This window comes from Anolis sagrei, chromosome 4 (genome assembly GCF_037176765.1).
Source record: "Anolis sagrei isolate rAnoSag1 chromosome 4, rAnoSag1.mat, whole genome shotgun sequence".
NCBI lineage: Eukaryota > Metazoa > Chordata > Lepidosauria > Squamata > Dactyloidae > Anolis > Anolis sagrei.
Window position 1 is genome coordinate 223,356,106 of NC_090024.1, and position 23,979 is coordinate 223,380,084.

Consider the following 23,979-nt stretch of genomic DNA (forward strand, 5'->3'; position numbering starts at 1 on the left):
CACCGATATAGTGTGTCGCTTCATTGTTTTTGTCTCTCTTTCAGGCTTATCATTTTGTTTTTGAGACACTGGCTTTATACCCAGAGTGAGAAACAGTGTATGCCTTTAGTATTACACATTTAGAATTACACATTTTGTTAACCAGAAATAACTCATGCATACTTACATCATGTAATCTGAGAATAGTTTGGTGGGGCACTATAACTCTCTGGCTGAGCAGTCTACTGTAAATACCTCTCCTTAAATTTCACATTCTAGGATTCCATAGGATGGAACTTTGGCAGTTAAGGTGAAATCATAGCACCATAAATGCAATTTGAAAAGAAGCCTAGTTGTATCCCATTTCTGGGAGAAATGTGGGATAAAAATAATAAACAAACAAATAAATAAAGTGCAATGGCAGTGGTGTGTGCATGCAGGGGCATGAATACATTTTTAAAATGTTGGGAAAGTAATGGTATTCTTCCCCATGTTTCCTCGAAAATAAGACACTCTCTTATTTTATTTTTCCTCAAGAAGATACACTATAGCATATTTTCAGGGGATGCCTTTTTAAAAAATGGTACAACAATCTGCATTTATGGGATGATCTCTCTGGGTTCAGTAGCAGACTGCTTTGCTGAAGCTTTTCCCTTATGCCCTGGTGTTTGTGTGGGGTGAGATAGACAATCCTGAGTAAAATGGCAGCCACAGCTTTACTTCTTCTGCCTGAGGACACACAATAGCCAAAGCAGAGTGTCCTGCTCCTCACTTCACTGAGGAGACTTTCATTTTCTATGTCTCTCTCTATGCCTCTGCTTGACAGGATGAGCCGACCTTGTAAGTTGCATAGCCACACTTCTCACTATGACTTATTTTCGGCTTATATTGTACAGATGCTTAGAAAACCTGCTATGGCCTCTAGAACATGGCCATATAGCCCGAAAAAACCCACAAGAACTGAGTGCTATGGCTTACTTTATTTGTATGTCATATTTTCGGGGGGGGGGGGAAGGGTAGATCTATTTCTTATCCTACAGCCTACCATTTGCATTTCCAGGGAATAAAGGAAATTAAATCTGAATTAGGCCTTGATTCAGATAAACCAGATCTGAATACTAGTGTGCATGTGGGCATGTGTATTGGACACATTTGTCCCTGTCAGTTTCCTTTGGAGCAGGCATGCCTTGATGCCCTATACAGACTAAACCTATAGAATTATTAGCAAAACTGTACTAATCAATAATTCAGAAAAGGAATTAAAAAGAGGAGTTCTTTTAGACAGAAGTCTCCAAGTAGTAACAATCAAAGATAATTGTGCAGCTATTCCACCTTTTCTTTCCCCTCAACATATTTTTTCTGGAGAAGAGAAAGTGATGGAATAATATAGGAGGACTACAAATCAATGATATCTGAGGCCCCCATTCCAAATAAATAAATAAATAAATAAATAAATAAATAAATAATCAGGGAATGAGGAAGTGCAACTGCATTATAAAACCGTCTTCTGGAAGCACCTACAGCAATTTTGCAGGCAGGACAAGTAACTTCTTGTTTAATGTAGAACTGCACACTTTTATGAGACATTGGCAAGATGTCATTCATCTTAGTTTTCTGGTATTCTTTCTATATTTTTGAATTTTTTTAAAAGCTAACTTTTAAATAAAAGGTGGAAGAAAATGTTTTTTCTGTTTTCATTTAAATGTTGAAGCTGTCATTTTTAAAAACGTGGCACCAGTCGAAAGAATCTAACTTTCCCTCCGAGCACAATTTACCATTCATTACTGTGGCCAATGGCCACACCCTCCAGCTAACGTAGAATTTCACACATTTAATGAACTCCTTATTTGAAAAAACAAACAAACATGTGATCTGTAAAATCTGATTTACACTGTTAAAATATCTGGTATTATGAAAGAAAACATTTGAAAGTATGTATTTACGCAAAGAGTATTAAAAAGAAAGAAATATATATCCAACACCCTTAATTGGGCTGAAAATATCACCCCTCCCAGTCAATGAAAACATTCTTTCTAGTGCTGTATTTCTTTCAGCACTTCAAATTTAGTTGCTCTGTGCCTTAGTGGCCAAACATACGAAGTTATTTAAGGACGGGAAAGCCTTCACAATGTAATTGTCGATACTTGGGATGTTAAGTTAATCTGACAAGTCAGTTCATGATGCAGTCCAGGTTCTATAATTAGTATGTTTCTCGCAAAGGTAATAAAAACACTCGGCATTAGGTCAGTTCATGTCTGGACTATTTAAGAGGTACGTTGCACTGAGCTTTGATTCAGGCATGTTCAGCTTTTATTAGATGTTAACACCTGATATTTCCTCCTAACTTTGAGTTTACTAAATACTTGTTCATTATTATTATTATTATTATTATTATTATTATTATTATTATTATTTGCACTGCCAGATCATCAACAGGAGCTGCCTTGAAACCAATAAGCTCTGGGATGACAATAAATCACCAAATCAACACCACAAAAGGTGAATACAGATGTAGCCATCACGCCTCCCCATAATATCAACAACTGCAGTTGATGGACTAGAAAAATGTTCATCACTATGAAGGAAATTCTGGTATATGAAGGGAGAGAGCCACATACAACATATGATTGTTTGGGTGCATAACCTCTAGGAAAGTGCATAGTTAAACTGTAGTATGTATATCAGGAGATGTAGCCATGACTGCCAACTACAGTAACTTTAATGGAGGATTAGGTATATTCATAGTGGTTAGACCCATGAATGGATACTGGTCAGCACTGTAACTCCTCAGATATCAGATATGCTGCCTCAGCAACTCCATCAGTTGCTAGAGTATGCATGATAGATGTGCAATCGCACTTCCATCCTGCTGACAGATTTCGTATATGTACTACTGGATTAGCCAAACATGTGAACTAAGCTAGCATGGCTTTCCTATGCTTATGTCAAGAAATACTGCTTAATACAGGGTCACTCATGTGTGACTGTGATGGTAAAACCTTCTGCTGCACTGTGTTGCATGTGTATTATCTCTTTAGTGCCTTACGACTTTCTGAACAGGTTCAGATGTCTGGCATATCTTTCTCTACATATAAAGAAAGTCTTTGTTTTAAAATTTTGACCATGGCTTTGATGGGCCATCAGAGCAAGAGTCCAAATGGTTACTACAATTCCAAGTGTATCCTTTCTTTCAGATGAAAATGTATATCAAACAACACTAGCCTATGAGCCATTGTCTAGTTTCCATATTTTTGGCAGAATTTTTAAAAACTTGGATGGATTTTGTTTTTATACCTTATAACATATCTATTGGCAAACCATCTATTCTTCCCCTTGTGATTTATTTCTTCCAAGTTCCTTGAGAACCTCTTCTTCTTCAGTTTTTAACATTGTGGTTTCATTGTCAAAAGTTTCTTTCTTGAAGGAGATGTTATCCATTCACTTCTTTTATATAGTCCCTCTGTGTATTACTTTTTATATATTGCATCTTTTTATTTTGTCCAGATTATATAATGTGTCCCTTGTTGGTCATACAACATCCTTATGCTTAGTTTCCTTTAATTTTCCAGATTTTGTGGAAGAAGTCTCTAAGGCTGGTTCTATACTGCCAAATAATGCAGTTTGAACTGCATTACATGATCAGTGTAGAACCACATAATGCAGTTCAATATAGTTCAAACTGCATTACTTGATTCTCTGCTGACTATATAATACAGTTCAAACTGCATTATTGGGCAGTGTGGAACCAGCCTTAAATTACCTTTTTGTTGTCTTGTATTTGTTTGTATTAATTATTTTAAAGTTCCCTTTGTCTTTAAGCATAATTTTCTGAACTAGTGCTATCAAGGTTCTGGCTCTCTTTCTGTCACATTTAGCTTTTGCTTTTGGCCTGTCCTTAACCATTTACAACCTTTTATCAGTGTATGGACTTTATCTCATGATGAAAACAAACTGGCATCGAAGCATCTTCCTCTTTCCCTAGATGAGCCAGTCCCTCGATATTGATGGGCAAAACCTATTAATAGCTGCCAATCCCACAATTTCTCCAACATCTATTTCATGTGATGGGACCATTCTACATGGCATGGAAGTGGTGGAAGCTTCTTTCTTCGAAACTTTTATAGAGAAGCTGGATGGCCATCTGTTGGGCATACTTTGGTTGTGCTTTTCCTGCATGGCAGGGGGTTAAACTAAATGGCCCATGTGATCTCTTCCAACTCCATAATTCTGTGAATCCATGATGTCAGGGAGTGGGATTCTCCCCTTATCCTTTTCTCCCTTCTCTCTCTTGCTATTTTAGAGCTTTTTATTTTTTTAAAAAAAACCAACTTTCCAGTACTTTTTTTAAAAAAATCAACCTTTTCTGGAAGAGTGAAATTGCTTAAAAAGTATATATTTTTTAAAAGTAGAGCAGTGGAGGTGTGGGAAGGTAGGATTATGAGGGTATGTGGAAGTGTGACTGCAGAGCCACTGATCAATGGTTTAGCAGTTTTGCAGAAATGGAGAGAGGTACAATAACAAGGGTCCTCGTGCTGGTATGAATCTGCTATTTCTGCTTATGCAAGTGTCATGAAATAGTTTGTACAATTGAATCTTATGAGGAAAATTATATCGTTAAACTCTCCTCAGTAATGACTATTTCCCAGTAGTTGCTAGTCATAAAGGCTCTGTGGAAACTCCTGGTCCAGAGAACAATAGTGATTGAAGGTTGTTGGATTCATGACCTACTTATGGGATTCCCAGAAGCATCTGTGCTAGTTGCTGCAGGAAAAAGGACCCAGAGCAAGAATTGCTTTTCTTACATTCCAAACTGTCCAAGTTCCATTTGTTGGTTGTGCTACAGTATGAGTCTCCAAGCTAGTGAAATCTAGACATTTTTTTAAATGAATTTGATGGGAAACCTGAGGGTATGCTTCTTGGCATTATTTGGTTTTATTAATATTGTAATTAATTAAGAAACACCATCATAGTTTACATAAAGTTGCCATAAGTCAGACAGCAGCAATCACAACAACAAATTAGGATAAGAAGAGATTTCTACATACATAGCATGTATATCTCTTAGCAGAGAATGAGGTTATTGATGGCTATTGATTCTGAAATCAATAGATATTTAAGTCAAGGGACTTAAATATCCAAAAGACACAATATATCATTTGATCTTGGAAGCTAAGCAGGATCAGACTTGATTAATATTTGGAGAGGAGACTAGCAATGAATACCAAGTGCTCAGAAGTAGTTTTGCCTTCCTACGAAATATAGCCTAATACACCTGATATTCAGTGGTGGTCTCCCAACCAAGTACTTACCAGGCTGGATTCTGCTTAGTTTCCAAGGTCAGACCGGATCTCGTGCCTTTTAGGGTATTTAGAATAGGGACTCTTTTACTTGTCCTTTTATCTATCAACAACTGGAATTTTGTGAGTGTCCTGTGCATGCATACATTTTACAGTTAGATATTTTTGTACAATGCAGGCTGTTTGCATTCAAACTGGGGGTGTCACTGCACATTATTCATGTGAATGCACATTTCAAATTTTGTTGCACATTCAGTTGCAATTCACTGAAGAGCAGGATTGCACAATCATAGCATGACTCTGGGATCATACAATTGTGCTGTGTCTCCTTAAGGTAGGAGGTCATTTCTTGTATTCAGTGGATATCAAGATATACTCACAGTTTGAAAATGGGAAAGAATATAAAAACTGGGCTGAAGTCTAAATTCACCTACAGAGTGAAAATGATGGAAGAGAAGAAAAAGTAGAGTGACAAAGACAAGGAAGGATGGCCCTTGTGGTCTCTTCCAGCTCTATGATCATATGAAGATTAAAAAAATAGGGCATCTTGGCAGATTCACTTTCTCACATAAGAGCCAGAACAGCTACATTCTTTGGGACTTCTTTTACACACACACCCCTACTAAATATATGGGAATTAGTATAGTTTAGCATTTGACTAAGATACTAGAAAACTAGGGTTCAAATCCCTGGTTTGATATGGAAATCCATTTTGCGATCTGGGTAAGTCAAATTCTCTCAGCCACAGAGAAATTACCAAGGCAAACTTCCTCTGAGTAAATCTTGCCAAGAAAACCCCATAACAGGTTCTCCTTAAGGTTGACATAAGTCTGAAATGACTTGAAGGCACAACAATGCACAACACTAAAGGTACAGTATTCTTGTTCTCCCTTGCCTTAAAACTAACTTCTTGCTTAATTTTATGGCAGGGTTACAACCAAATATTAATGCCTCTATGGTGATCCTTTAGGGTTTTAAAATTCAAATCAAACAGAGGCTAGCTGATTCATGTTCGCTGTGTCAAGAATTCCATGGATGTCCCTGTTTGTAGATAGATCCAAGAGTGTTAGTCATATACCAACAGCAGTTGCAGAATGCTGCAATTCTTTAGACTCTGCTCCATCAGAAAGGAAGCGTTGTTAAAGAGAACAGTGACCCTTATAACTGTGGCCTTTTCATCCAAAAACTTAATTTCGAGTTTACAGATGATGTCAAGAAATGTGCTGCTCAGTGCACGAAGTACTTTGCTTTGTAAAGCACCAAACATTGGATGACAGCATTTCAGTGACATCATTCATTTTAAGAAAAGGTGACATGCTTTTGGGATGACATCAATATTCAAAATACCAATAACATAGTCACAATTTGCTTCAACCTTTGGAATTTAAAAGATATCTCCCAGACTTGTCTATAGAATCATAGAATAATAGAGTTAGAAGAGACCACACGGGCCATTTTGTCCAACTGCCTGCCATGCAGGAAAAGCACAAAGTACCCCTGCCAGATGGCCATCCAGCCTCTGTTTAAAAGCCTCCAAGGAAGGATTTTAATAAATTTGATTATTGTATGCTCTCATTTTATTCAAATAACATTAAAGTAGCATTATTTATTTATTTATTTTATTTATTTACAGTTCTTATATTCCGCCCTTCTCACCCCGCAGGGGTCTCAGGGCGGATTACAGTAAACACATATATGGCAAACATTCAATGCCAGTTTGACAAACAACATTTAACAGACAAAGGCTATTTAACTTTTTTCTGGCCGCCAGGGGAGCTGCTGCTTTTCATCGTCCATCAACGACACCGATGAAGTTCTTCCGCATTCCACATTCCCCGGAGTCTTCTTTCTTTATGGCCTCATAAATTAGTTAAATTTAGCCTCCCACACAAGGTGGTCCCTTATTTTCCTACTTGACAGATGCAACTGTCTTTCGGGTTGCAAAGGTCGACAACGGGCTACACAATGGCTGGACACCCACTCCAGCCCGGGCTGGCTTCGAACTCATGACCTTTTGGTCAGAGTAATCTTAATGCAGCTGACACTCAGCCATCTGCGCCACAATCCCGGTTACATTTTTCAAATAGCATTACATTAAATGAATAGCCTTAATACATATTGGCAGTTACATGTATAGCTTCGGCATGATCATTTTCTTCACAATGAAATAAACAAACAAAAATAAAATGAGACATAGGTAAATCTCAGCCCATGGCTCAATTCTTAATTCTTCCACCTCCGTCCCTGGGGAGAGAGTTCCAAAGCCAGGGGCCACCACCAAGAAGAAAGTGGGCCTTCTTGGTGATGGCCCCTGGTTCTGGAACTCTCTACCCAGGGAGACTAGATTATTCTGGCAGAGGGATGATGGAGGTTATAGTCTAGTTAGTACATGCAGAGAATGTCCATTTGGTAAAGAGAGAGCTGGGTACGGTGATCTGTGGTTTGCTCTCCACTTCCTTCTACTCTATATATGTTAGAGTAGTTATGTATGCAAGTTAATAGGTAGTTTCGTAGACATATTTTATGAATGAACAGATGATGAAGAGGAGTAACAGAAACAGTAAAGAGTGGGAAAGATAGTGTGTGTGGGGGGGGGGGGAGAAGAGAAGAGTGAGGATTCTTGGCCAATTTAGTCTCTCCCCACTGTTAATATGCTGCCCCATAAAGAAACATTACTCAGACTAAATAATGGAGAGGGGATTTGCCTTTGTTGTCCTCTGAGTCTGAGAGTATGTGACTTACCAAATGTCACTCAGTTAGTTTCATGGCCAAGTTGGGAATTGAACTCCAGTCTCCAGAGTCATGATCTAATACTCAAACTACTACAAGATTGCAAAGCTTGGTTGAATAATCCAAAAATGCTTTTGATCATATTAGACCCATTTTGTTAGCCGCCCTGAGTCCCCTCCGGGGAGATGATGATGATGATGATGATGATTATTGGTAACATCAGATAAAAAATATTGGATTGTCCAAACAAAGAACTACTAGTGGCTGTAGCAAGTGTCTTATTTTAATGCAACACTAATGATAACTAGATTCCCCAATGAGACTCTATAGTTGACCATATAATTGCCCTGGACTAGAGTTTCCTAGAGAGAACATATTAATCAAATCTATGAATAATAAAATCTTCAAAAGTCAAACCTCCAGATGTGGAGTTCCAACTGTATAGTTGAGGTTTGAAGCAAGTAATATCAATGGTATATAAACAGAACTTAAAATGCTGGGAGTATATTCAGTTGCATAAATTGCACATATGTGATATGAGTGAATATTTTGACAGAAGATATTGATGATCTAACCCAGGGGTCCCCAAACTTTTTAAACAGAGAGCCAGGTCACAGTCCCTCAAACTGTTGGAGGGCCAGATTATAATTTGCAAAAAGCATGAATGAATTCTTACGCACACTGCCTATATCTTATTTGTAGCGCAAAAAACAACACAATAATTAAAATGAAGAACAATTTTAACAAATATAAACATTAGTATTTCAATAGGAAGTGTGGGCCTCTTTGGCTGATGAGATAGGATTGTTGTTGTTGTTGTTGTTGTTGTTGTTGTTGTTTTGTGCTTTCAAGCCATTTCAGACTTAGGCTGACCCTGAGCAAGGGCCAGATAAACGACCTTGGAGGGCCGTATCTGGCCCCCGGGCCTTAGTTTGAGGACCCCTGATCTAACCCATATTTCTGTAAGGACAGAGTCAAATTGTCTGGTGCAGTCAGCTAATCTTTCACCCCAGTCTAATTTACATTGTAGACCATTCTATTTTCCTCACAAAACAATGTTCTGGATAAAGTGCAGCTTACTTCAAAAACATATTTAAACTAAAAATCTGTTTCACATAGAAGGACAAGTAAGAATGGCTATTATCATTGTCTTTAATACACTGAATTCTTTTGCACAGATTGTTCTTGTTATTACTGCTTTGAAAGGATCTGCATCTTCTTCTTTATGTTCATATGTGCCGTAAGCAAAAGAACCCAAAAAAAGAGTGGGTGGGAGAATCTGGGAATATAGACATATTTGATTAATTCTATGATTTTTCTTGTTCCTAATCTTCCTCTTTGTCTGCAGACATATGGAGTTGCCATTTCCAGCATGCTTTGAGGACATGGGAGTACTCTGTGATCTGGCACAATTCCTCATGAATCCATTGTCCTTCAAACTCACTCTATTAAGCAGAGCTTGGATTTAAACCAAAGATTAACTCATTAAGGGAAAAATTCGCTAGATCTGTCTAGTGATTTCACCTAACTTTTTAGATTCTCGAGTTACTGCTGAAAGAGGCCCGGGTGGTGCAGCAGGTCTGCAGAATTTGTTGACTGAAAGGTTGGTGGTTCGAATCCGGTGAGCAGGGTGAACTCCCACTGTTAGGCCCAGCTTCTGCCAACCTAGCAGTCCTTTTCTCACTTCTCACTTCAGCTAATCCCATTTTAAGTGTCAGGATTCTTTCATTCAAAATAAATGAGTCCAAATATAACAATAATTTGTTTGCAGTGGTGTTTATTTCCTAAAGTATGGACCTGTTGGATCTTCTCGTAGTCTAAGGCACTCTCAGAACTTTCTACAGTAGGGGACTCATTTTCCAATTTCTTTCAATCAGTCTTTGATGTGGGCCACATAACTTTACCAGATAACAAGATAATTTCTGCAATATTAGGTGTTGCCTGAGATACTGAAGGCATGGAAATCAATTCGAAAGTGGTAAGATTAACTTTGCTGGACTTCCTCAGCAGCAAAATAATCTCCATGTTCCACTGAAGAGAGGAGAAATATTAAAGAGCACTTTGTAGAGCAAAGAGTAGCAGATACATTCTTTGGTAAAGCTGTGTGAGTTTTTAAACTGTGTCAGATCCAGCAGCGTTGAAAAACATCTTGTACAACCCACAGTCACATGAAGAATGATATGAAACCCAATCTGCGACATTTTTAGCATTATGCAATATTTGTGTGGAAAAGTATTGCAGAAATTCCCCACATCTCTGCAAAACTATTTCTAGCTTTTAATTACATTCTACCATTAATTCAGGACAGCTTTTTCTAATGGGGATTCACTGCATGAAACTTATGTAACCCATTTAAAAATGGGAAATTAGGACCAGTTGGAGTATTTGTAATCATGTAGTCTGCTTTTCTCAGAAGATTCAAACATTCAGTAATCTGTTTAGTCAAAATTTGTAAGAATCTCAGGTATCACGGTGAGACGTGGAAAACAGAGGGAATAAAAATGTGTACTGCAAGTGTTCCTGTTCTTGAAAAGCTGCTGAAAATGTAAGATTCTGAATTACTTTTTATAGGGAAGGAATTAATACATGGTAGGACAATGAAGAAAGCGCATTAGTGAATGTTTCATGTTCAACCTATGACATTTTAGGATTTCAGTCTGTGCATTTCAAAAAGGCCTTGAGATCTCACTGACTTGCTGTGAAGAACAAATAGTGCAGAACTAGACACGCCTGTGGTCTGACAAATTAATTTTAAGAGCTCACTGAAAGGCTTCACATTCATTTTGGGAACAAGGACTACTTGGTTCATTTCTCATTTTCTACAAAATGAATACCATGAGAAATTAACATGGTTATGGGTAGGATTTTTTGATCATTCAATTTCCCGATCATGCAAGCATGGGGTGGCTGCAGTGCAGCGTTTCTCAACTGGGAGGTTGGAACCCCTGGGAGTGCGGGAAGTTTGGCCCAATTCTATCACTGGTGAAATTCAGAATGCTCTTTGATTGTAGGTGAACTATAAATCCCAGCAACTACAACTCCCAAATGTAGATAATCTATTTCCCCCAAACTCCACCAGTGTTCATATTTGGGAATACTGTGTATTTGTGCCAAGTTTGGTCGTGATTCATCATTGTTTGAGTCCACAGTGCTCTTTGGATGTAGGTGAACTACAACTCCAAAACTCAAGGTCAGTGCCCACCAAACCCTTCCAGTATTTTCTGTTGGTTGAGGGAGTTCTGTGTGCCAAGTTTGGTTCAATTCCATCATTGGTGGAGTTCAGAATGCTCTTTGATTGTAGATTAACCATAAATCCCAGCGACTACAACTCCCAAATAACAAAATCAATCCCCCCCCCAACCCCACCCGTATTCAGATTTGGGCGTATCAGGTATTAGTGCCACAATTGGTTCAGTGAATGAAAAAGCATCCTGCATATCAGATATTTACATTACGGTTCATAACAGTAGCAAAATTACAGTTATGAAGTTATAGTTATAGTTATATAGTTATAGTATATTTACAGTTATAAATAATTTTATGGTGGGGGGGGGGTCACCACAACATGAGGAACTGTATTTAGGGGTCGCAGCATTAGGAAGGTTGAGAACCACTGCTGTAGTGTCTATTTGTAGCTGTCTTGAGTGGCCATTTTATTTTCCAGGGATTTTCTATATCTATAGGTGTGATGATCGAAAGGTCGCAGGTTCGATTCCGGGGAGCGGTGTGAGCTTCCGCTGTCAGCCCTAGCTTCTGCCAACCTAGCAGTTCGAAAACATGCAAATGTGAGTAGATCAATAGGTACCGCTCTGGCGGGAAGGTAACGGCGCTCCATGCAGTCATGCCAGCCACATGACCTTGGAGGTGTCTACGGACAACGCTGGCTCTTCGGCTTAGAAATGGAGATGAGCACCACACCCCAGAGTCAGACATGACTGGACTTAATGTCAGGGGACTACCTTTACCTTTTTTATAGGTGTGATGGGCATCATTTTAGTGTTAATAGTGGCCATTCCCGCCTAACCAAACCTGAGAATTATGGAGTATTCAGTCAGTCCTCCACATTCGCTGGGGTTAGGGGTGAAGGACCAACATGGAAGTGGGAAAAAATACAATTAAACAAAACACTATTTATTTTACCAAAGAGAACACCTCTCTGATAATATATAGGTTCTCCAATGGTTCTCTATAGCCAATGTCTGCTCACTTCAGGACTTTAAAATGCTGAGAGAAATGCTCTTTCTCCAACATGACTTCTGGTGAAAGTGGACCATAGAGAGGAGCTGAAGAACATAGATAATTCTATGCCAAGGAATGAGTACTGAGATGTGTGTTGTTTTAATAATAAATTGCACAAATTCAATGCTTTAACAATAAAAGCAATGACTGTCTATAGACTTCTTATCTTTAGGCAAGATATATATAATCTTATGTGAATCCTGCCCATTAACAATACATGGTGATGGCATTCAGCTTTATATAAAGTCTTATCTGGCTTCAGTCAGTGATAATGTCATCTCTCAAGTTTATTTTCCTACTCTTTCAGATCTTCCACAAACAATCTTTTATCAAGTTAGTTGCTCTTGCTGTCATGCAGAAAGAAGTGCTTTGCCTAGCAAAATATGCCAGATGGGTCCTTGGCTCTTTTCAAATAGGTTTCAAAGACTAGCTTATTTTCACACTAGCCTCAATACACTGAAGTTTATTGGGGATGAACTGTTGTCCTCCCCTCACTCCACACCCCCTCTTTATTTTTCCATCATCTCTTCTTTTTCCTTACCACAGAAAACCCATTAAGGAGAGAGAGAGAGAGAGAAAAATGCCATCTAATTGCTAGCATGAGGAACCCTCCATCTGGAAACATCCTGGCATTTTATTTGGAATGGTTCATAGTCTGCTAAATTATAGTCATAAACTCATTAGATGTCTTTAGGTAAGCCTCTCTGTTGATCGGTCTCTCTGTTACTCACCTTCCACTCAGAGATGACACCCGCTTGATCTGAATGAAGGTATATAATAACTGAGATAGAGACTAAAATGATACATAAATACTAAGTCATAGTATTATGGGGAAGCCAAACAAGTAACGAGTATCAAAAATATATTTATTTTCCCCATTTATATCCTATTTTAGTACAAAGAGCTCAGAATACTGTACATAGGCTTTTGATTATTTTATGCTCACATGAAAATCTGTATAATAGGGTACAGTGAGGAATAGTGATTGGCCCAATGAATTTTGGGACAGAGAAGAGCAACTTAGTTAAGCCTGAGCTAATCATGTAGCTGAACAACTACAAAACACTTATACCGGTTCTGCTACCCATATTTACTCAAATTCAATGCACTATTGTATCTAATGTGCACCTCCATTTTCAAAATCATGAAACCAAAAAAGGTGGTTGCTGCTGAATATAATGTGCAGTGGTAAAAAGTGCAATATTTGTAATTTAGAACACCAAAACTTTCATCAATGGAAAAGAAAACCTTGGGATGCATCTATGCTGTAGGATGAATTCACTTTAATTGCTTTGGTTCAATGCTGTGGTATCATGAGGGCTATAGTTTTACGATGACTGAACCTTCTGAGCTAAAGAATGCTGATACCTGACCAAACTACACATCCCAGGATTGCATAGCATTAAGCTATGGCAATTAAATGAGAGATGACATTCCTCAAATGGGAGCTCCAGGTGCTCCTGAAGCAGCTCCTTTTTTGCTTTGGCTCAGCACTAAGATTACCGTATGATGTGAATCTAATGTGCACCCGAATTTTGGAGAGGTAATTTAGCCAAAAAAGGGTAAGCATTGGATTTGAGTAAAGAGAAAGATTTTATCTACTCTCCTCTTCCAAATGAATTAAAAAAAAAACCCCTGTTCTTATTGAAATGCAAGCAAAGTTGGGCCTGTGTATCCAATGGTTCTGCTTCCATGAATTCAACCAACCATGGCTTGAAAGTATTTTAAAGCAAACCCTGACTTTGCTTCATGGCAAGTACTGTGTTACTGTGCAGGCATATAGACACACCCTGCTGTACCTTCTTGCCATTTCACAGATCCTCAGGCTCTAGTTCTCGTTTAAGTTGCTCACCATTAAATATAATGGCACTTGAACATCTACTACACCACAGTGGCTCTCATATAGTTTTGATATTGTATCTTTAATTATTGTACTTTATTTTATTATGATTCTGGAGATCAAGGTTCAATTTCCTGTTCAGCGATGGAAACCCCCAGGGTGACCTTGGGTGAGTCACCCAGAAAATGCATGATACTGTAGTTTGGCCTTATGATCACCATAATTTGGAAATGACTTGAAGGTACACAATGACATTTTGAATCAATTCTGGAAATGTATTTTTTTTTAAAATAGGAGATAAATTCTTCAAACAGTTCATACAAAGTCATGTACCATTACTTTTTAAATTTATTCCTGAATTACATGGATTCAGCATTATCTGGCCCAGAATTGCTCTTGTTCTTAGTTGGGTCAAATATTTTTCTGATGAACCCCCCCCCCGGGGGGGCACAGCAGGTTGAACTGCTGAGCTGCTGAATTTGCAGACTGAAAGGTTAGTGGTTCGAATCTGGAGAGCAGGGAGAGCTCCCACTGTTAGCACCACCTTCTGCCAACCTAGCAGTTGGAAAACATACAGATGTGAGTAGATCAATAGGTACCGCTTCTGCGGGAAGGTAACAGCACTCCATGCAGTCATGCTTGCCACATGACCTAGGAGATGTCTACGGACAATGCCGGCTCTTTGGCTTAGAAATGGAGATGAATACCACCCCCCCCCCCCCCCCGAATCAGACACGACTAGACTTAATGTCAGGGGAAACTTTTACCTTTACTTATACACTGATGACAAGATTTTAATTTCAATTACTTGTGTAGGTCTGAAAAGGCTTATTTTGTTGAAAAGCTAAACATTCATAATTCTAAAACAAAGGTGACTGGTGTTTGGAAAAATAATCCTCATTTTCAATGAATCATCAATTTAAACGCATTTTACAGATAACCTTTCAAGAATCCTCATATACATAGATGCAACTATAGCATTGGTCATGAGATCTATGGAAGTTATCCATAGATTTTACAATATTGTGTGGGTTTACATTGTTGTTCCAGCCCTGAAAATACTCCAGCGCAAAGTCATTGTTCAGAGTCTGCATGATGTTGTCTGTAGAAGCGATGATTTTCAGATGGCTAAATTGGAGATGTTTCAGAATACATTTCTTAAGAAACTTTGGATGTTGCCACCTGACACTTCAGCAGCTTTGTTTCTGGCACAGGTTGATTTTCCTTTCATCAGATCTCACATTTATTTTATTTTATTTTATTACAGGATAATTTAAAAAAATCCTAAGTCAGTTTTTTGTCCAGTTAGGTTTTGGACGGTTATTGAACTACAAAGTTTGGAGTTCAAGGTATTACACCATCTTGAATTCAAAATACGAGAAGAAGCTCTGCAAGTATATTTTTGCCCACGCACCTTCTCAGATTCTAATTTCTGGATTTTTTTAAAATTGTGTCAGAAAGTGGCTTCTGGTGTGAGAGAATTGGCTACCTGCAGAGACGTTGCCCAGGGGACGCCTGGATGTGTTAAAATCCTGTGGGAGGCTTCTCTCATGATGCCACATGGGAAGCTGGAGCTGAATCTTGCAGATTCAAACCGCCGACCTTCAGGCCAGCAGTTCAGCCGGTACAAGGGTTTAACCCATTGCACCACCATGACTCCTATTTCTGAAAATGGCACCAAAGTGCTGTTTACTTGGCAAAGCTTACATTTCCAAATTTTAAACAAGCTTTTACAGTCCTTTGCTTTTAAACCATGCCCACAGCTATGATTCAAGGCTGATAATCTAATCTATCTTCCCCTTTGTTTGGGGAAGATAGATGCCTTATCTTTAATTTGTCCTTTATACATAGGATCAAGAACAAATAATTTTGGGGATCTAATCTACCTCACCTACACTCTATTTCTCTCTCTCTCTCTCTCTCTCTCTCTCTCTTTGACCTGGTAGCAATGAACATTCCAGGAAGGTTAATCACTATTGGTTGATTGTTCTAGGGTTATTTTTTTATCTAATCATAACATTTCATTTATATGCAAGTGTATTAATCCTACTGATTTTTTTAAAGTATTCTAAATTTAAATTTTATGTTGTACTTTTGAATTACACTCATTTGTTTTGTATGTGAATGGCCTGTGGTTCAACCATTTAATGATAAATTACTGAACTATTACTGCAAACCCAATGAACCACAGGAAACACCTCACTCCTCAATACAAATATGTTTATGTGCAGCAGATAGAGATTAGCCAGAAATATTACAACCAATGAAACAGGGCACATGACCCACTGCTGTTAATTCTTAAGAAAAGCAGGGCAGTGTGGCATGTAAATGCTGCCTAATATCCTAATGATCTGAAGTGTCTTAATCTGTTGAGTCAGATCAATGGTTTATGCAGCTCTTGACTGGCAAGAGTCCTTTTATTTTTCAAGAGGACCAATTTTTACCTCTAGTACCTAAGACTCTTTACTGAACCTGAGATCCTGTGCAGTGAAAATATGTGGTCCATCACATTACTTATAGCAGTTCTTGAAGCAAATATAGCCGCATTTTTAATTTCTACCAACTATATGCAACTTTTGGACAGTTGGGTACTCTGGGACTAACTGGTTCTAGAAAACACATGTGGAGAAACTGTCTGGTGATACTCAAGTTCCACCTAGTGGGCAAAACATGCAGCACCTATTTGCACGGCACACTTTAGCAACTGAGTTAATTATTAATATAAAGAACAAATACACATGTGAAACAATAGTAAAATACATTTTCTTCACAGCATTCATTTCAAACTCAAGAATGCATACAAGCATGCATACATACACAAATACACACACATACCTAAAACAGAGGTAGATGACTTTGACAGGCAATAAGATTCGGCATATTCTTTGTGAGCAATACTTGCTGGGAGGTTGATGCCATTTAAATTTTATGCACCAGAAACACTTGGATTTGACACAAAATGCAGCCAAGCAGTAGCTAACCCAGCACTTGGAAATATTAGATGAAGTATATGTGGAAAATATCATCAACCCTTGTCCAGGAATGCAAATGACATGATTGAAATTCTAATACACTGATTTAAAAATAGGTGGTTCACATTGCTATTCTTTGTTTGAACCATAAGCACTGATATAGTTGATGACAGAATGTTTGCATGTGTATGAAGTCCCAGGTGTCCATCTCTTGTATCTATTCTTACTCTTTTTGACAAAGTTCATCTATTGCATTATTCTGATTCTCCTATTCCTGAGACTATTGTCTCCTGCTGTGCCTCTATCCATGGCAGGAAAAGTATTTCCTTCACTGCAATCAAGCCATTTCCTGTACCTCTTAAGGGCAATTCCACACTAGGTGTGCTTTCAGACAGTTTTTATTGTATAATTACCCTGTTGCATTCTCAGATTTTTCAGGAGGAAAGAGGAAGAATTCAGAAAATGCTTTCCTACGTTTTCCCCATGTCTCTTCTACCATTTCCCCACTACCTTAGAAATCCAGTCATCTGTTACTACTGAAAAAAGGGAACATCCGTGCAATATCCACAGATACTACACTATTATTCTCCTTCAAATGTGCCTGTTGTCAATCCAATGCAGGTTACACCTTTAAAATATGACAGCTTTCAACACTTTGTTCATGTTCAAACCATATTTAAACAGTGAGAGGTTTAAACAGTTCTAAGATTTGACTAAGTTAAGAATTCATTCCTGTCAAGTCAAGAAGTAGGTACCAAGTAGCACAAAATTTGTTTATTTTACCTGTTATTATATCATTCCCTTTTTAAAAGTTCTTACACATCGGCAACACACAACTGCACATGACAATTCATTAATTTGTATAATATTTCTCTTGCATCAAGAATATGCACATATGGATTAACAGGAGGACAAGTATAAAACATCAGCATCACAAATAGTTTGACAAGAGGATCGATTTCCCCTAACACAAGAGGGAAAAATATTTGTTCTTCTGTTCCGACATCCGAAGGCATAGAAATAAACACATTATTCAGTGACAGCAACCAACTTGATCCCAGCTGACAAAAGATTTTTAATATCAGAATTCCAGTTTAATTATTAAGGACAAATGTGGCCCAGTCTTCCTAGGACTGTTCCATGAAGAGTGTCCAGGAGTGGAAAGTTCCCTTGGTGAAAACCTAGCACCAGAATTAGTGGCATTCCTTTGAACTCAGTATCTTTCCCAGGTAAAAGATAGATGTTTTACTTTGGGAAGGTGCATGACACTCTTGATACCATGACATGATACATCCTAGGCTGAATATAAAAATGAAGAACCAGAGACCAGCATGAGATGGTTCTTCAAAAAGTGAAAACCTTATTGGAATTTTCAAACAGAAGATTCTGTATTATTAAATCTCAAAAAGATATGTTCAGTCATCAATGAAAATTGGAGAAGGACTTAAAATTTTTACCATCATAGCATAGAACTATTTTCCAGGAAAGTGATGTGAAATAGTTTATCATACTGTAAGAACAATTAGATAATGTGCAAAGGGCTGATGTAGTGAAGCAAAATGGGTTTGTACCAGCTTGATGTAATACCGTAAGAACAATTAGATAATGTGCAAAGGGCTGCAAAGTTTCAAGGATGGCCTAAAACTCAAACCTCAATAATGTGTAGCTCAGAAAATACAGTTGTCTCTCTTCTTGGATATCGTATCTAATATGACTCTAAATGCAGTGTGAAATGCAGCTTGATAAGTGTCCTAAACTGTACAGCTTCTCTGCACAAAACCTGAAACAATTAGTAAAGAGGAAAGAATGGAGATAATGGCTACTAAAGGATGGGTGTAAGAATATTTGTTTATTACAAATTAACTAATTGGCAGACTGTGTGCTTTCCCTTTCTAAAACAGATTTATCTTGAGTATATGTGTATGATGAGGAGAGAGAAAGAGGAGAGACAGATATTTTGTATTAAAGCTATCAGTCCCATACTCTGTTATTTGGAGAAGGGACATGTTAGTTATTAGTCATGTGGAATCAGGGAAAACTTTGTCCCATTTTGTGTCCCAGCTTTCGTGTCCCTGATCCATTTTTTGTAAGCCCCCCAAATTTGGGAGGGTTGTTTTCAGTTCTTTTGTTTTGGGCCCCCAAAAATCGGATCATTATTGGGGGGGGGGGGATTCTCACCCACTGGCTCCCCTTCCCAGTGTGCATTCTTCTTACCTAGCACCTGCTGTTTCTACTCTAGAGTAAGAGGCTTGGCTGTAGGCACTGGTAGGTGCATACTCTCCAGGCCTGCCCGCACACCCTGCCACACACATAATCTCTTTGGAAAGAGTATGTGTGTGTGGCGGAGCATCCAAGCATGCCTGGAAAACATGCACTCAGCTGCAGGCCTGCTCTGGGCCTGCCTGCACACCCCACCACACACCCTACCACACTCTCCGAAAGTATGTGTGTGGTGAGGTGTGCAGACAGGCCTGGAAAGCATGTGCACCTGCCAGTGCCTGCAGCAGAGTGCCTCTTACTCTAGAGTAAGAGGTACTCAGCTGCAGGCCCACTTTGGGCCTGCCTGCACACCCCAACACACATGCCACCACTCTCTCGAAAAGCGCATGTATGGTGGGAGAGCACCTGCAGCCAAGCTCCGGGCCTGCCTGCCTGCCCTGCCACACATACACACTCTGTCCAAGGCAAGGAGGCACATGAAAGCAGGTTGTAGGCAGACTTTCATGCCAAGTAGATTTTCATGTGGGGAGGGGGCTTCCCGTTTCGTGCTTCTGAATAAATGGAAGACAGGAAAGAAATAGTAGAAATGAATTTTGCATACATGTCTAGTAGGCATAACTGCAAATTGTTCATTGTTGCCAGCACAACAGTAACAGAAATGTAGCTTTTCCAGTCCAATTTTATGCATGCTTACTGTGGTATATGCTCCATTAAGCTCTACAGCACTTGCACATTTGACTGCTCACCCATTCTGTTGTCTGTAGAAAAGTATAGGAAATATGTGCAAAACATATGATTCTGAAGTGGAAGAGGACAGAGAATTTCTAATAATGTATCAGGAACTTAAGACACTGCATCCCTTTTATGAAATAGTCACATGAAAAGGGGATCATTGTGTCAGTGCAAAAACAAACCGGTTTTAACTGCAAATGTAGTATTTATCAGAAATCTCCATAAAGCAATAGATAACCACAAGTGTTTCTCCATTTCAGGCTGAGCTGCCAAGCTGTCCTGTATCACACAAAATGTAAAGTACAACCCATGAGGAGTTTTCCTAGGGCAATCCCAGTTCAAATAAACAAGTTCATTCTGAGTTATACCTTCAAGAAACTTCTAGTTTAGATGGTTAGGATTGTGAAGGGTCCCCAGATATAAGAGTTGCCAGATCTCACGGAATCGAAGTAATTTGCAAAAGGGCATTTCCTCCATCAGTTTTTTTTACTTCAGTAGAACCCACCTGTATGTACAGTTTTCTCCCCAAACAAGATCATTTTGCAGCCACCCAAACATGCTATGATAATAGTACGAGTAATCATAATCCTAAACACGAACTCGTGCCACCAGCTTGTTGTACAAACAGCTGTTTTGAACATTTTTATCTTTTTTAATAAAAAAAACCCACCTACAAACACTTATGAAATTAAATAGCCTATTCTCAGAGAAAAGATACTTCACAGATTACAACCATGTGCAAGACAGGTACAAAAGAGCAATAGATCATAGAGGTTCCATAGTATGTCTTACACAAAGAATTAATATTTAACAGTTAAATGTCACTAAATAAAAGCTCCATAATCATTAGTCCAATAAATATTACTGAACATAATTCCAAGTAATTCCCTTTCTTTTTGGATTTGTTAATATGACAACTCATGGCATTGTGATCATTCAGTGTAAACAGTATTGATTTAAAAACAACTAGTGAAATCCATCATTTATATTAGCATGATCCTGTTCAGCTCCCAATAATATTAATAGTACTTGTGCAGGGAAAGGACATCCATAAACATCCTCCAGCCTTCTTCCTTATACACTTTATGCTGAGAAGTAAAATATTTGATTTGTTTTGAATAGGGGAGGAAAATTCAACAGTGACTCTCCAACTGCAGTTTGAAACAGTATAGTTTCATGATCTCTGCACAGCTTGGCTTTAACAGGAAACATTGTCTAAATATGTTATGGTAAATAGCAAGAATCCCATGACCTTTCCCTTTCGAGTCCAGTGATTCATAATGCATCTGTTATGTCGCTGTGGAATAACATTTCAGACACTTTAAAAAAAGTCAATTAGCAGCAGATTTCTTCCAAAATTCTGAAGAACGTTGACATCTTTTTGTTGTTGTAATATGGCAGTAGTATTCATATTGTCAGCCAGCTAAGCCTGGTCATCTGATCTCAGCCTACAGCAGTCATCTATCCTCTCTCTATATATTATTCTCTAACATAATGTCTTTCCCAGTCCTAGTTCTCCAATCACCTGTTTGTGCAGAGCCAGCAACCTGTAGAATAAGTCAAGGTGGAAGTGGCAGGAAACAAGGATGTTGGTCAGAGATACTGAATGGACCCTCCTCAATATGCATATTGCACCAAAAGACCCTAATCAGGCTAAAACATCCTGCATATTGGACTGGAATATACATTATCAAAGCAAATATGGTAAAGTGGATTTTTACAGGAAAGAAGCAGAAGAAAATAGAGAGGGGATGATATTTTTTTCCATTTCCCAATTATTCCTCCATATCTGTAGCCAGACATATTTTCAATCTTAGAGTAAGTGGGGAGCAAATCAGGACAATGGGCCTGATAGCAGGGGGCAAGTTTTATGTAGAAACAATCTGGATTTGGTAAATCAATGCTTGCATGAATTCCTTGGATATTTTTTTTTCCATGTCAGGAGCGACTTGAATAACTGCAAGTCACTTCTGGTGTGAGAGAATTGGCCACCTGCAAGGACATTGCCCAGGGGACCCCCAGATGTTTTACCATCCTGTGGGAGGCTTCTCTCATGTCCCAGCATGAGCAGCTGGAGTTTACAGACAGAAGCTCATGCTGCTCCCAGGGTTTGAACCGCCAACCTTTTGGTCAGCAGTCCTGCTGGCACAAAGATTTAACCCATTGCACTACTGGGGGTTTCAACAGGTCTACATGGAATTAACAATTGGTTTAGGATAAAAAATAAACATATTCTCTGCTTCTTCCCTTAAAATGGCATGCTGTTCTCACATTAGGGACCCCATGCTAGCCTTCTGCCTGGGTCATCCCAACCTCCAGGAAATAGATCACATTATGCAGTTGGCTCAAAGACCACAACATTCTCCACAGAAAGCACTTCCACTGAATACAATGGATTCCCTCCCCCTTTGCCCATGACATCAATTCCCTTTATAAAATAATTGGGCAATATCACAGCAGGGAAGACTCACTGTGGGTTGTTGTTTGCTTTAAAGGGATTAAAGAAAACTCTAACTAGTTGAAATGTGCAACTTGGTTTGTGTTGGAACCCATCAAAAGGGAGCTGCATGACACAGCTGTCTGTTATGTCACCCATTTGGAAGCATTTCCCAAGACAACAACAAAATAAACTGTAATATAAAACAACATGAGGATATTTTAAAAAGGGGAAAGAGGAAAAATTCATTTGTTTTTTTGTCACCTCAATAGCTTAACTCAGCAGTTTCCAGGGAAGCTGACTGCTCACCAGAAGACAGCTTCTCTTTCCAGTTACATGCATTTGTCCTCAGTTTAATAAATATAAAGTGACAAATCTATCTCACCTATTTAATGTTTTACCAGCTTACTTGACTGCTGACTTTCTGCTCAACCACCTGTTATTCAATTTTACAGAAGCATTCCCCAGTCAATGTATGATCCTTGTGCCTCTACTGGATGAAGCTGTTTCCATGATGAATACACACTGGTTTTGTCATTGAGTATTGTGCAAAAAACAAAGAAAAGAGTCTCTGTTCCATTGATGGAATCTCCTATGAAGTGAGTTTCGAATAACTTGGAGGAGAAAACCTTCGCCTCAGATACTTTAGGACGTAGAGCGGAAGGCAGCTGACCAAAGTGATTACTGTCACCTTCCACAAGAACGACAAGGTTGCAATGAAGTAAACATCTGCAAGAGATGAGAAAATGTCTCAACGAGCAGGCAAACTAAAAGGAGTAGGGGATGCAAAGTACACTGAGGAGAACAAAGCAGCAAAGAAATGTTCCATAATTTAAAATGACAGTTACTCAAGTACATCATGTTACTTTCCAAATAAAGAAAAAAAAATGTGTGAAGACCCTCTTGCACATTTAAGGATTTAAAAAATGCTTTATGGGGAATGTTTGTAGGTGGTTACCTATTTTGGCAGTTATCAGAATAAGACCGTGAACTATAATTCAGAAACTTTACAGGAAAACCATTAAGGATGACTCAGTATACCCCAAATATTACCACAGACATAGCATTGTTTCACTGTCATTTATGAGCTGGTTAGAAATCTTTTTGGATTCCATGAGTCTATGACTTCTCCCAGGGGGTGGCCAAGGCTGACAGGGAGCTGTGTCATGAGCTGGTCCATGAGGGCACAAAGAGTCAGAAGCGACTGAATGAATAAACAATGACAACACCAACAACAACATGACTTCTCCTGGAATATACCTCTGCAACACTCCATCTTTATTCCACTACTGGTAGAAAACCACCACAAACACATGACCAGTGGTGTAGTTTTCCACTGAACTGAAAAAGCAGCATTTTCTCCAAATTCATCAGCTCCTCAGCCCTTCTTTCAAGAAGAATTATTATTTTATTTATTTATTTAGAAGTTTTATATACCGGCCTTCTCACCTCGAACGAGGGACTCAGGTCGGTTTACAACATGTATGCAAATACAAAAAAGTTTGTTCTCTCTTTTTATGGCACCAGATCTCA

General features: G+C 38.6%; 1 protein-coding gene across 1 annotated transcript in view; it reads right to left on the reverse strand.

Annotated features, from left to right (window-relative positions):
- Positions 1–17,816: 17,816 nt before the first annotated feature.
- ATP9A (ATPase phospholipid transporting 9A (putative)) overlaps positions 17,817–23,979 on the reverse strand; it is a 97,788-nt gene continuing 91,625 nt past the window's right edge. The window contains exon 28 of the mRNA XM_060772099.2: positions 17,817–23,175. Within this exon, the coding sequence (XP_060628082.1) occupies positions 23,039–23,175 (137 nt within the window). The 3' untranslated portion in view covers positions 17,817–23,038. The remainder of the gene's footprint in view (positions 23,176–23,979) is intronic.